General features: G+C 39.4%; 1 protein-coding gene and 1 long non-coding RNA gene across 7 annotated transcripts in view; one reads left to right on the forward strand and one right to left on the reverse strand.

The window, feature by feature from the left end:
• The window catches only part of LOC125756035 (uncharacterized), a 71942-nt gene extending 67837 nt beyond the window's left edge, over positions 1 to 4105 (reverse strand). For both annotated transcript variants that reach the window (XR_007413916.1, XR_007413915.1), the window contains exons 1-2: positions 3781 to 4105; positions 2898 to 3042 (exon numbers count right to left, since the gene is read on the reverse strand). This is a non-coding gene — a long non-coding RNA (uncharacterized LOC125756035). The remainder of the gene's footprint in view (positions 1 to 2897; positions 3043 to 3780) is intronic.
• SRFBP1 (serum response factor binding protein 1) overlaps positions 1303 to 14178 on the forward strand; it is a 64398-nt gene continuing 51522 nt past the window's right edge. For 2 of the 5 annotated variants that reach the window (XM_025432296.3, XM_025432299.3), the window contains exons 1-2: positions 1303 to 1394; positions 4185 to 4368. In XM_025432296.3, the coding sequence (XP_025288081.1) occupies positions 4333 to 4368 (36 nt within the window). In that variant the 5' untranslated portion in view covers positions 1303 to 1394; positions 4185 to 4332. Of the gene's footprint in view, positions 1395 to 4184; positions 4369 to 5434; positions 5511 to 14178 lie in introns of all 5 variants that reach the window. The other 3 variants (XM_035697327.2, XM_025432297.3, XM_035697326.2) reach the window with 3 other exon arrangements.

Consider the following 14178-nt stretch of genomic DNA (forward strand, 5'->3'; position numbering starts at 1 on the left):
AGTGACTTACCAAGTACCTGTCTTCTATACATTAACAGTTACATTCTCCAGCATGTTACGTATCTATATACATACATACATACACATACACACACATAAAACCGCATCTTAAATAAATTCATTAGTAGTTCACCTAGAGGGTTGATTACTGTTTACTAATTCACCCCAAATCAAAAATTAAAAACTGACAGATTAATCTTAGGAATTGAAGAAATACAAAATCTAAAAGATCCAACTATTTTCAAATTTGAAAAATATATCATAAGCCATTTACTTAGATTGCTTTAACATTCCAAATTTCAAATGTAATGTGGAATTTGGAGAACAACACTGCCATCCAGGGATAGAGAACTGAAAGTGCAGAGGAGAAAAAAAAACTTAACGCAGTGGTATCTCAGTTGATATTGAGACATTCAGTTGTGCTGCACTCTGTTGTGAGTGAAATGCTAATAACTGTTCAAGTACTAAAGATTAAAAAAAGACACCACATGCTTTAAAAATGAAAGGATTCCCCAAAACTTTTCTTTCACCCACTCATTTAAGTAAGAGAAAGGTGAAAGCACTACAATCACCTTGTTAGTACCAGCCCATAACCTTCTTTTTTTTAAAAAAAAAAAAAAAAAAAAGGCACTTCACTGAGGTAAGATCGATATACAAAAAGCTACACACAATTAATATACTTAGCCTAGTAACTTTGGAGGTAAAGATATTCCATGAAGCCAAACCACAGTCTGTGCCATTATATTCATTACTTCCAAAAGTTTTTTCCTGCCCTCTTTATTGCTTCCTTGTTTGTTGAGGATAAAAACACTTAAGATCCTTTTAGCAAATTTTTAAGTATAGGGTAGTGTTAACTATAGGCAGTATTCTGTACAGTAGATCTCTTGGACTTATTCATCTTATACCTAAAACTCTGTCCACTTTGACTATACTTCCCCATTTTTTTCTCACTCTAGCACCTGACAACCATCATTCTACTCCTTCCTTCTATGAGTTTGGCTGCTTTAGATTCATAATGTAAGTGTTTAATGTAGTACTTGTCCTTCTGTGTCTGGCTTACTTCACTCAGCAAAATGTCCTAATATCAATGACATCTAATATCTAATGATAGACAGTCATCAGGCATGTTAGATAAGGAAAAGATTACTTTTGAGATAATTTTCTTTTCTCAAAGAAAGTAATCTGAATTGTGGGTCCCCTCCCTCCAAGTCATATATTGAAGCTAAAACCCCCAATGTGATGATATTTGGAGATAGAGCTTTAGGGAGATAATTAAGATGAAATGAAGTCATAAAGGTAGGGTCTGAACCCAACAGACTCAGTATTCTTAAAAGCAAAAGACACCTGAGAGAGAGAGAGGGAGAATGACACCAACCAGAGAAGTCTTTCTCCGGGTAAGTACATTGTAAAGGCCATCTGTGGACACATGAAGGCAGCAGCCTTCACCAGAAGCAAGCCTGATGGCACCTTGATCTTGGACTTCTACCCTCCAGAAATATGTAACAGAAAATAACTTCTGTTATGTGAGCCACCCACTATGTTATGTGAGTCACCCGAGGACCCCTAAAAGAACAATATTTACGGAAAAAACTTCAAATTAAACAACTATAAATAATATAAAAACAATATGCTGATAAAAATTACCTTCTGTTGGAAGCGATGGAAAGCATTCTTTAAAAAGATGAATAGCTGGACAGCCCCGGGTGGCTCAGTGGTTTAGCACCACCTTTAGCCCAGGGCCTGATCCTGGAGACCCAGGATTGAGTGCCACATCAGGTTCCCTCCATGGAGCCTGCTTCTCCCTCTGCCTGTGTCTCTCTGCCTCTCTCTCTCTCTCTCTGTCTCATGAATAAATACGTAAAATATTAAAAAAAAAAAAAGATGAATAGCACTTAACCCTGTCTTGAAAAGTAGCCATTGAGAGAGCAGATTTGGAGGGGGGAAGGAGAACCTGGGCTAAGAAAAGGAAGAAAAACAAACACTGAGCCTGAGAACACTGTGCTGGCTAGAGAAATGAGGTTTTGGACAAGAGAGGTGGCCTGGGGAAACCACTATAGGGCCTTTAAGAGCCACAGGCAAACTTCATATTAAGAACACATTTCCTGAAGTATCATGAAATCATAACACCTTTCTCCAAAATTAGAAGACTTGTTTTCCATAAAGCTCTACACTTACCCTTAAGGTTCTCTTTTCTATGTCTTTATGTATGGAGTGCCTACTACCTACTTGGGTTGAAGAAACCATTACATTCCGGGAGCTCATTTCAGCTTTAAGAAGAAGTAAATGATTAAGAAGACAATTACAATCCAGAATATGGTGTGTTCCTGGCAAAACTACCTTTGCGCAACATTATTCAAATAGGAAGTCAACTATTAATACATTTGTACCTAAATAACACATTAAATTAAAAGCATACCAACCCAAATATAAGTCTGAGTTAATGCAACTGGAGTACAGAATCATGACTTAGGAGCATGGGCTCTGGGCATGGTCGTCTTTTTGGACTAGAGGCTCATAAGTAGGCCTAGCTTAAATGTTCTTTCATTAGTGGTGAAATTCTTAATTTTATCTGTGAATTTGAGTTTTGTACATGAAGTCCAGTGGGACAACGAAATCCATTTCAAGGGTTCAGTCTTGGGTCATCTTTGGTCCTGCCTCTTGCATCCTCCCCTGGGTTCTCTGGCTTCCCACTTTCTTGTCTCTGCCCAGCAACTGCTGCCATCTTGTTCCAAAGTGCATCCACCTTAGGTCCTGGGGTTCCAGGTCCCAGGCACCTGTGATGGTCTGCACTAGATCCACCCATTTTCCCTGCTTTGGAGAACACCCCATTAAATACCAAATAAAAACACATGACAGGTCAAGGGACACCATGAAAGAAAAGAAAAACTTTTTCCTACTTTTTGAATGAAGGGTCTTGCATTTTCACTCTGCACTGGGCTCTGCAGATTTATGTAACCAGTTCAGCAGTCCTGTGACAGTGGTTGGCCCCAGCTGGGCAACCATGGGTGAGACACTTGGCTCCTCAGAAGTCAGCTTCCATATCTGTGAAATAAGAATAGTTCCTATGTCATTACATTTCTGTGAGTATTCTGGAGATAATTCATGGGAGCTGTAGCCCTGGCCTTTGATTCATTTTAACGATCAATACTACCAGGTGTGAACCATCAATTAAAAGATGATCTAATTCAAGGATCCCTGGGTAGTGCAGCGGTTTAGCACCTGCCTTTAGCCCAGGGCTCGATCCTGGAGACCCGGGATCGAATCCCGCCTCAGGCTCCCGGTGCATGGGGCCTGCTTCTCCCTCTGCCTATGTCTCTGCCTCTCTCTCTCTCTCTCTGTGACTATCATAAATAAATAAAAATTTAAAAAATATATTTAAAAAAAAAGATGATCTAATTCAGATTTACTCCTTAATGTCTGCTCTGCCTACAGGCTAATACTTCAAAACAGCCATTCCCATAGGCAGTTACAAATGTGCCTTAAACGTTTTGCTTTAAACGTTCAACTTTTTCTTTTTGATTTTCCTTTAAAATTTAAACGTTCATTACCTAAATTTAAACCTTATTATAGGGTTGCCTGGGTGGCTCAGCAGTTGAGCGTCTGCCTTTGGCTCAGGCGTGATCCTGGAGACCCCGATGGAGTCCCGCATCGGGCTCCCTGCATGGAGCCTGCTTCTCCCTCTGCCTGTGTCTCTGCCTCTCTCTCTCTCTCTCTCAGGGTGTCTCTCATAAATAAATAAATAAATAAATAAAGTCTTTAAAAATAAATAAATAAACCAACCTTATTACAGTGTTCAGAAAAAAAAAATATATGTTCGTGCTTCAGCTATAACGTGAGCCTTGACAGGAAAAGCTGTATCTAATAAGGACTGCTTGTTAGAAGCCCAAGAATCTTAACAAACGCCAGATAAAAATTCAAAGCAAAAATTGGTCACTCAACTGTTCGTTTCATAAATGGGCTTTCGCCCCCCACTGGGACACAGAAACATGGTCCTTATAAAGCGAGCCACGTCTACAAAGGAATATAATAAAATCAACATCTTGAAAGACTCCTAAACTTGGCAACAGCTTGCAGAGCGCCCTCTGGGCCACCTGCCCGCGCCTAGTTTCCATAGGAACGCGGAGTTCCGGTGCGTAGCACTCCACTCCGGAAGTTGTTCTCAGTCACTTCCGTTCTTCCCCTAGGAGAATCAATCTCCGCGTCGCTGAGGCGTCGGCTCGAAAGGAAGAGGAGGGAGTTTTGGGCCGCTAAGGCTGCCGTAGAGGGGCGTGGCGTCGGAGCCGCGATTTGATTCACGGAGTTCACGTGCCGGCCGCCGCGAGTAGATCTACCATGGCTCAGCCGGGGACTCTAAACCTCAATAACGAGGTAGGCGCGGAGACGTGCGGAACCCGTGGGCCTGCCCTGAGGACCCCCTGCCCCGGAATGGCTTCTCTGGGTCTTTCTGACGGGCTCGTGGTCTCTTGGGGGCGACAGTAGGGAGCGCGGCTGGGGGAGCTTCTGGCTGGGCCCAGGCCGGTGTCCCGGAGCTCGGAGCCTGGCCACAGTACCCCCCCCCCCTCACGGTTCCTAGGTGGCTGGGGTAAACTGGAGACCTGCTTCTGGCTCGGGGGCCCCACGAATCTTTATCTGTAGGACTTTGGGAGGAAACGGACCTTACGACAGCGCCTGCTTCGCAAGATGGATGTGAGATTTAAATGAGATGGGAGTATGGGAAGTCTCCGCAAAGGGCCGAGCAGCTAATAAACTCTCGTTACACATTACGTGCCTCTTCTTGGATGCCGAAAGTGAAGGGGAGGGCTTGAAAGGTCTAGCTTTTACGGAGAGTTTGCTGTTCTTCAGTGCGATCCTGTCTTTTATAAGGATGTACGCTCAGGACCACGTTTCTTATTTCAGCTACTGTCCCATTTATCATGTTCCATTTATGCGAAGTTTTTATTTTTTTAAGATTTTATTTATTTATCTATTCATGAGAGACAGAGAGAGAGAGAGAGAGAGAGGCGGAGACACAGGCAGAGGGAGAAGCAGGCCCCATGCAGGGAGCCCGACGTGGGACTCGATCCCGGGTCTCCAGGATCACGCCCTGGGCTGAAGGCGGCGCTAAACCGCTGAGCCACCGGGGCTGCCCTTACGCGAAGTTTTTAAAAAAGAGTTGCGGGGCAGCCCGCAAATGAAGACCTCACGGCCACTGCAAAGGAAGTTCTTTATCTTCTGTATTCAGTGGCTGCTTAAGTGTTTGCCATGAGCGCGACTACTGTTCGTTACGTACAGTTGTATGTAGACACGGTTTCTGTTTTCACACAACCTATATACTCAGGTTGGGAAGGGTAGGCAACACCTCCAGATGGTACAGAATAATATCCAGAAAAACGGGTAGTGCGGAAAAGTTGCCAAAGAAAGCAAAATGAAGTGATTGCTCCTCTTTGTCTTTAAGGATCTTACACTGGAGTTACAATCACTGATTCGATGAAGGGGAAGAAGGCATTCCAGGCAGAAGGACTGGTAATAAGGCAAGGAGGGATGATAGAAGGAACCCCCTTGGGTGGTATAGGGCTAGAGACCTCTCCATTGATGAAAACTTGTGGGATTAAATAGGGAATGAAACTAAAATATATTACTGCAGGTTAATAAATCCAGATTTCACTTGGCAGTGGGGTACAGACTACAATGAAGGGTGAAATTCTGAAGATGTTTAGCATGTATTCGTAAACATACCTTAACCTTCTACTTCCAGAAAACGTTTGGTGGACTTTTTCTCATTGGCTTGCCTAGGACATATAAAATGGTTTAATTGGATTACTATCCTTGAGAATTCCTTGGAACACTAGTGAGCTGCCTATTTGGTTTTGAAATTGCTGAGAGAGTGCTAATGGCAGTCATTTAGCAGTCTTCACTTGCCCTGTTTTCTTTTTGCACTTAACTAATTCCCAAGCCTCTTCAAAACAGTTAAATTTTGATCTTTAGGAATTTCTCACTAATTCACCTCAGAGTGGGCCAGGTGTCTCTTCTTCATGCAACGACTTTCTACTCTTGGAACACTTTCTACCTCTTTCTCTGTTTTTATGTATTTGTCTACCACCTACAATGTACGTGCTCTATGATAAGGTTTGCTGGGCTACTAGATGAACGTAACAAATTATAGGCGTACACATCCCACGTTAAGGTAAATCTTATACATTCTTATATGAAGGTGGGGGGAAAGGCCAGCAAGAGTGGAGATGATGGAAGGTGTTGTAATTTAAACGAATGGGAGGAAAGTATCTAAAGGGGGAAGACAAATAGAGATTTGTTTCTAAAACTTGAGAAGCATCCCCCAATTTAAAAAAAGCCAATTAGAAGAAAACATATAGCAAATATGACAGATAATGGCTAATGCCATCACTGTAAAATAGTAATTAAGAGAACCTGCCTCATAGAACATTGGTAAAAGAAATAATTAACTTCTCGAGGGAAGAAATATATCTGCAGAAGAGTTCACATTCACTATTTTAACCTACCCATTACTTTTTCATTACCGTCCCATCCTAGTCCAAGTTACATCTGTCACCAGAACTGCCTTCCAACTACTTCCCTGACTTCTTCCCTACCCCCTAGTCTGATCTCCATAGTGCAGCTGGAGTGCCCTCTTCAAAAGAGAAATCCAGTCTCACAGCTTCCTTGTTTACAGCCTATTGGATGGTTTCCTTTTGCTTTTGGTAAAGACCAGTCTAAACAAGGCCATCTCCTCTACCCTTTATTGTATACCACTGCTCCCCCAGGAACGCCTCACCACCCCCACACTTCAGCCTCACTGGCCCTCCTCTGCGAGGTAGCATAGAGTTCTGCACCTCCTTTGCACATATTCTTCCGTCTACCCAAATCTCCTTTTCTCCTCAGTCCATTTCATATTTCTACGTGTTATTTTCTCAGGGCAGCTGGGTTTGACTTACATTTTACCTCTCTGTACTCTCCTATAACACTTTTTAGCACTTCTAAGAGTTGCTGAGTGTATATTTGTCTGTGAATGTGAGAGATTTCTTTACTCCACCTGTCTGTAGGCTTTTTCTCAGTACTGATGTGTTCAGTGAGAAACTTGAGCCATCATTTTTATGATCCTTAGTAACTTAAATTAGCTCTCCTCAACTGGGGTATAGGAATTCAAGGATCCTATAACTACCTGAAATTATTGTATAAGTTGGTGTTTGGGGGTGTGTGTGTGTGTCTGTGCCTCTAGGAGGAAAGCAGTCCGTAGGTTTCATCAGATTCTGAAATGTTTATAAATCTCTGGTATCATCTTTGGAATATTGGTACTTGTTATCTGCACATAATTTTTTTACTTATGGCTTTTTCTTTAAATAGTTATGTGGCCATCTAATTAATAGCATATTTATTTCCCAAAATGTCTTTTGTGAAAATAAGAATCCTGCCTGCATAGGCATCTATTATGCTTTCAGTGTCTTCTACCCTTAATATTTTTATTCTTTTCAAAAATTTTCCAAAAAAATGACATTTATAAAATTGAAAAGCTGACATTTACAAACTACTTCTAAGTTCTTAAAATAACCTTTATTCTTTTTAAGTATATAAAATCTTACCTTTTTAATTTTACCTTTTCTTTTAAAAAAAATCCCTTTTTACTTCACATTATGTTTATTTATTGAATTGTTTTATTTTGACCAATGCTTTACATGAACTTCGAAGTGGGAATACTTAATTGATTTATAGCAATTTCCTAACCTCAAGCATACCACCTTATTTGCAAGTAATAATGAACAAGTAGCATTGTGCAGATGAAAGTATGGATAGCTCAACTTGAGTTACTTAATGTTCACACGAGGGAGGGAAATCTCCTAACTTTACTCTTTTACCCCTCCCTTTGGGTTAGAATTAGAGAAAGGTCACCCAGTTGGAAACAACAATGCCTAGTATCTAGTGAGTAAAGAATTTGTAAATCAGAGTTGGATTTGCTACAGTCACCTGTTTCTTTAGGCAGCAGTGAAACGCAAAATCAAAACTAGGAAGTGAACCAATCTGACCATGTACTTTAATTCTGTAGAAGGCAAAGAGCCTTTATATGAAACAGACATTATTTTATACGTGATAGCAAATTACCAAGAAGCCCATTAGACAATTGCTTTCCACTTCTTACTACATAGTAAAGTTAGAAACTAAAGTACCAGAGAATAAAGTGATTTGCCTCCACATATTGTAAAGGATTTGAATGTCAAGAACTATGTATGTGCTTTTGAATTTATAAAGCTTGTATTTCATAACTGAAATAGTAAATCAAGGTCTTTCCATAAGAAGAGAACCGTTTTCTGTTCAGTTGTTAAACTGTTCTGGGAAGTTTTGCTAGGTGGCAGCATATGCTCAGTAATGATTAAGTTGTAGATAATCACAAACATTCTAGAATTTTTAAATTACTGCTGATCAGAAGTAAAAAATATAATTCAACACTAGGTTATCATCCAAATGGCCAAATAAGAAGCCCTATGTATAATTAATACAATAATTAATTAGTAATTATACCATAATTAATTTTGTCAACTATAAAGTAGTTCAAACATACATAAAATGATGTAACAAATGTCCTGTAATCTACCTGTATTTATCAAGTGTCAATATTTTGCTATATAATGCTTAGTTCCATCCACCTTCTTCTGTCTCCGAAGTAATTCATACTCTTTCAGTGTAATTTTCTCTCCACATTTTTTGTGACTTAGTAACATATATACCAGTGTTTATTATGTTATATATACCCATAGTATTATGCTGTACATTTTTAAATTTTGCCTGTGTTACTGTATTAATGTAGTGCCATACCACAAGTATCTTTATAAAAGTTACTTTTCAGGCATCTGGGTGGCTCAGTCTGTTTAGTGTCTGCCTTCTGCTCAGGTCTTGATCTTGGTATCAGTGACAGCCCAGAGTTGGGCTCTGCACTCAGTGGGAAATCTGTTTGTCCCTCTGCTCCCTTCCCCCACTTCGGCACGTGCCCACTTTCTCTCTCTCTCTCTCTAGCAAATAAAATCTTTTTTTTTTTTTTTTAAGATTTTATTTACTTATTCATGAGAGACAGAGAGAGGCAGAGACATAGGCAGAGACAGAAGCAGGCTCCATGCAAAGAGCCAGATGTGGGACTTGATCCCGGGACCCCAGGATCACACCTTGACCTGAAGGCAGATGCTCAACCACTGAGCCACCCAGGCATCCTTAAATAAAATCTTTAAAAATACCTTTAGAAGTTACTTTTCACCACACAGTTTTAGGGTTTACTCATGATAATACATGCGTATCTCCTGCATTGATTTAGAATACCATATTGCTTGTGCTTTAGTTATATGCATTATTTTATCTTTTATGCAGCATTTTATAGGAATGCTGCAGTGAACAGTCTCGTGCATAGCCTTTCCTATTGTTGAAGATGTATTTTCTGCATGGATTCCTAGAAGTAGGATTTTTGTTAGATGTTGCCAGAGTTTCCTCCAGAAGGAGTACCTACCCAGTTTGTATTCATATCAGCAGCATATGAGAGCACCTATTTTGTAACAGCCTCATGGACAGAATGTGTTGTCATATATATATTTTTTTTTGGTATGCAATCTGATAAGTAATGAGTAACCAGAAGTTTTGATGTACACTAAGAAACATAGATATACTCAGATTTTTTTAGCATTCTAAGCTCTCATAGAACAATACTAAGGTCTTGGAATAATTGTTTTCTAGTAACTATGGGGTTTTGTTTCAGGTTAATGTGAATGTAATGCAAAGTCAGTGGATTACCAAAAGAGGGTGTCTAGTTGACTGGCCCTCAGATAGTTAACTAAAATTCAATTCAAAGTAATAGTTGCTTTTGTCTTTGGACCATAATTTGCTTTCAGCTTTATAGATCAGAACTTTGCTATCCTTATTACCCCAAAAGTATAGCTCGTTCTTTCAAGAGCAAATTCACATTCACATTCACATAACCGTAGCTTATAAGAGACTATAAAATGAGAAAGCTAGTTTATTAGATATATATAATGTAAGACAGTAAGGCTCACATTGTAAAAAATTATTTTATTGTCTACTGATCTACATTGTCTACTTGGAATGTAGAACTATAAAAAGGTTTTTGGTTTTTTTTTTTTTAAAGATCGTATTTATTCATGAGAGACACAGAGACAGAGAGAGAGAGAGAGAGGCAGAGACACAGACAGAGGGAAAAGCAGGCTCCATGCTAGGAGCCTGATGTAGGACTCGATCCTGGATCCTGAGATCATGTTCTGAGCCAAAGGCAGACGCTCAGCCACTGAGCCACCCACGTGTCCCTAGAAAGGGGTTTTATTTCTATTTCTATTTTTATTTTTATTTTTATTTTTCTTAAAGATTATTTATTTATGATAGACATAGAGAGAGAGGCAGAGACCCAGGCAGAGGGAGAGGCAGGCTCCATGCTGGGAGCCCAACGTGAGACTCAATCCTGGTCCCAGGATCACGCCCTGGGCCAAAGGCAGGCACTAAATCACTGAGCCACCCAGGGATCCCCTAGAAAGGGGCTTTAATTGCACAATTCATTGTTGGGCTATGAACATCTGTCCCCATAATTGAATTATTCTAATACACATTGGATTTCTCATCCCTGAACTGGAGATTCTTTGGAATCTCCTTGAATTAAAACCCTGCCAGCCAGCTTTTGCTCTCTGCGGCTCCCTTTCCTGTGTTTACGTTCACTCTTCTGGAGATTTGTCATTCAGTTTCTTTCTTCAAGGTCTTCCCTTCTCTTTTTTTCCTGTTTCTTCTTTGTCAACACATTTCATTCCATTGTTAGGCCTTTATTTTCTCCTTGATCTATTTCTCTTTCCTTCCTTCCCTCCCAGACAGTATCATACTTTCTTCACATTTCTAACAATGGTAGGTCTGTGCTTTTGGTTGGAAAACCAGAGCACATTGCTCTTAAGTAGTGCATCGGCCTACTGACAGTATTGAACATTTTAGGCCTGTCTGTTGACTTGTGGGTTTCTTGTCAACCAACTTCCTAAGTGAAAATGAATTTTGAATCCTAAGAGGCTCTTGGTACCTGTTTGTCAGTTTTGCAAAAATAAAGTTAAATGCTTGAAGAAAGCAAAGTGCTTTGGGTAGGCAGTTGTAAAAAAATAAAAATAAAATTTCCATTGTTACATAAAATGAATGTACTTACTTTTTTCAAATGTATTAAACTTAATCAAATTTTCCTACTGCCTACACACAAATCTTGGAAAAGTCAATAAGCTAGAAAAGGATTTTTTGGTTTTGGCATGCAGCTACATATATAAAGCATTCCCTTTTCTTTTAGAATTCCCTAATGCAATAATGGCAAACATAGTACTTCTTAAATTGGAATTTTAAAATTGGAGTTTAGCTTTCCCATGATTGGAATGTAACTGAGGACCAACTCTGTTCACTGTATTTCGTTAGTTAAGTTTGGTTAACAGCAGTTAGCAAAAAGCATATAATCATCTTATGCACCTGCAGGGTATAGCAGTTAGAAACAGTTGTTAATACATTCTGGTGCATAATTTATCACTCACTATTAATTTATTTTATAAATGACTTTCAAGTTATGTGTCATAAACCTCCATTTTCCTACATATGAAATGTAAGAATTTTTTTCACTTTAATCTAAATGGCTTTTTAATATGCAAGTAAATTTCTTTTCTAAACCTAACTTCAAAATAACTTCCAAAGGAGTTAGCCTATCTAGTGGGAAAGAAACCTGATTACTCTGCACTTTGTTAATTTATTAGGCATTTGAAACAGTGAACGAACAAGTATTATAACCTTTCTGGTTACTTAAATAATATAGGTTTATTGAAACTTCACACTGTATCGTCAATACATTAGATGGTACAATGTAATGTTGAATAAAACCAGACACTTGACCTTCATGGAATTTATAACCTACTGGGAAGAGGACACATCAGATTGTAATCATATTACAAGTAGTATATTAAACTTAAAATAATGGTCATGATAAGTTCTAGAAGCACTCTTAAGTACTTATAAAGGGGGATTTTAACCCTCTCTAGAAGGTCAGAAATGATTTCACTGAGAAATGACAGTTAAACCAAAATCAGAAGGATAAAATGAAAGAATGATAAAAAGAGCAGTCCTACCAGAGGAAACAAGTGTAAAGACCTGGTGGTAGGTGGGAGCATGGGGAAGACAGAGGAGTTAAAGAAGGCCCATGTGGCTGGCCATCCTAAGACAAACTAGAAACCACCAAAGAGAATTAATTAAGTAAAGTTCTGTCGTCAAATCTTGTGTTAAGATATGTATTCTGAGTGAAATGTGGATAACTGGTTAGAGAGGGGCAAGAATGGATAAAGACAAACCAGTTACCAGTAACTCAGCCAAGAGAGTTAGGAGGTCACGATAGGGGAAGAAGTGGTACAATTTGAGATATATTTAGGAGGTAAAATTAACATGACTTGATAACAGATTCATTGTGAGGGATCTAGAAAAGAAAGCTTAAAATGAACCCTCAGTTTTTAATTGAACAAAAGGGTTCTTTTCTCTAAAATTTAAAACAAAAAAGGAATCCATTTGGAGGTGAAGAACATGGGTTCAAGTGTGCATCATAGGTTATTTTAAGCATGCTCAAAAGGAAATATCAAGCAGTTGCACAGTTAGGTCTGGAGCTAGAGAGATCTTAGCTGAAGGCAGAAATTATTGAGTCAATTTGTTTAGGTAGGAATTATACAGGTATGATCACTTAGGTCTAAAAAGTATATTGTTAAAAGAAGATTGGCTTAGGGCTGCCCCTTGAACTTATGACTGGTAAGAGTGGATGAATGTTCAAAGACCAAGGTAGAGTGGCTCGAGAGGATGGATGAAACCCTGGAGAGTATTTTATCATGAAAAGAAGAGGAAAATGTTCCTAGAAAGTGGTCAAAAGGGCAGCCCAGGTGGCTCAGCGGTTTAGCGCCGCCTTCAGCCTAGGGCCTGATCCTGGAGACCTGGGATTGAGTTCCATGTCGGGCTCCCTGCATGGAGCCTGCTTCTCCTTCTGCCTGTGTCTCTGCCTCTCTTTCTCTGTATGTCTCTCATGAATAAATAAATATAATCTTTAAAAAAAAAAAGAAAGAAAGTGCTCAAAAATGTCAAATGCTCCTGAAATTGCAAGTAAAGTGAAGCCTGAAAAATTTCTGTTGTATTTGAGGGACTTTTTAGAAATCGTTAGTGTCTATTGTAACAGTTTTTAGTGGACTAATGGAAATGGAAATCTAACTGGAATTATGTGGCATGCAAAAATGGAGAGTTTGAGCCTCTGAAAGCTTGGCTCTGGGGCAGTTACAGAAAGAGGGTACTCTTAGTGATCTTTATAATGAGGATGTTTTGTCTTGCTTCTAGTGAAAGTGAGTCAAGGACAATGAAAAATCAATAGAAACATCCATTGAAGAGATTGACAGTGCTAGAGTAAAGGGGTAGTCTGTAGTACAGGTTCTAGGAAGGCAGAAAAGATGAGATCCAAAACACAACTAGGAAGGAGATGAATGTCAGATACTGTGGGAGAATTTCTTATAACTTTGTTATAGAGGACAGTAGATGATACATGTAAATTTGCATTCATGGTGGTAGAAAGATGATGGTTCCCCTCTGATGTTCATTTTCTCCATAAAATTGGAAAAGAGAAAGAGGAAGTTTAGCTGTTTGAGAAAACAGGCAAAGGTTTAATAGTCATTATAGAAGAAATTGACCCAAAAAATATAATAGGTTAGCTAAGAGTGTAGGAACCTATTTTAGGTTAATTATAATGAATTTAAAGTAGATAGAATATCTCAAGTATTTCCCAGCTCTTGGGGCGGGGGGGGGGGGCACTGCGAAAAAAGAACTCAGGATGAGGGGTGCCTAGGTGTCTCAGTTGGTTAGGTTGCCAACTCTTGGTTTCAGCTCAGGTCATGATCTTGGGATCCTGGGATTGAGCCCCTCTCCTGGCTCTGCACTCAGTGTGGAGTCTACTTGAGGATCCTCCCTCCCTCTCCTGCCCCCTTCTAAAATAAATAAATAAGTCTTTGGGGGAGAAAAACAACTCAGGATGATGTTTTCATCCAGGATTAACTAGAGAGATTGCTAACAGGAAGGATGGAGTTTAAGGTATTGGCAAGTGTGGATCATGTATATAAGCTGACTAGTAGGAAAATTAAAAAGAACAGAACTGATCTTTTAAAATAAAGTACA

The sequence above is a fragment of the Canis lupus genome, chromosome 11 (assembly GCF_003254725.2).
Source record: "Canis lupus dingo isolate Sandy chromosome 11, ASM325472v2, whole genome shotgun sequence".
In the NCBI taxonomy this organism is placed as follows: domain Eukaryota; kingdom Metazoa; phylum Chordata; class Mammalia; order Carnivora; family Canidae; genus Canis; species Canis lupus.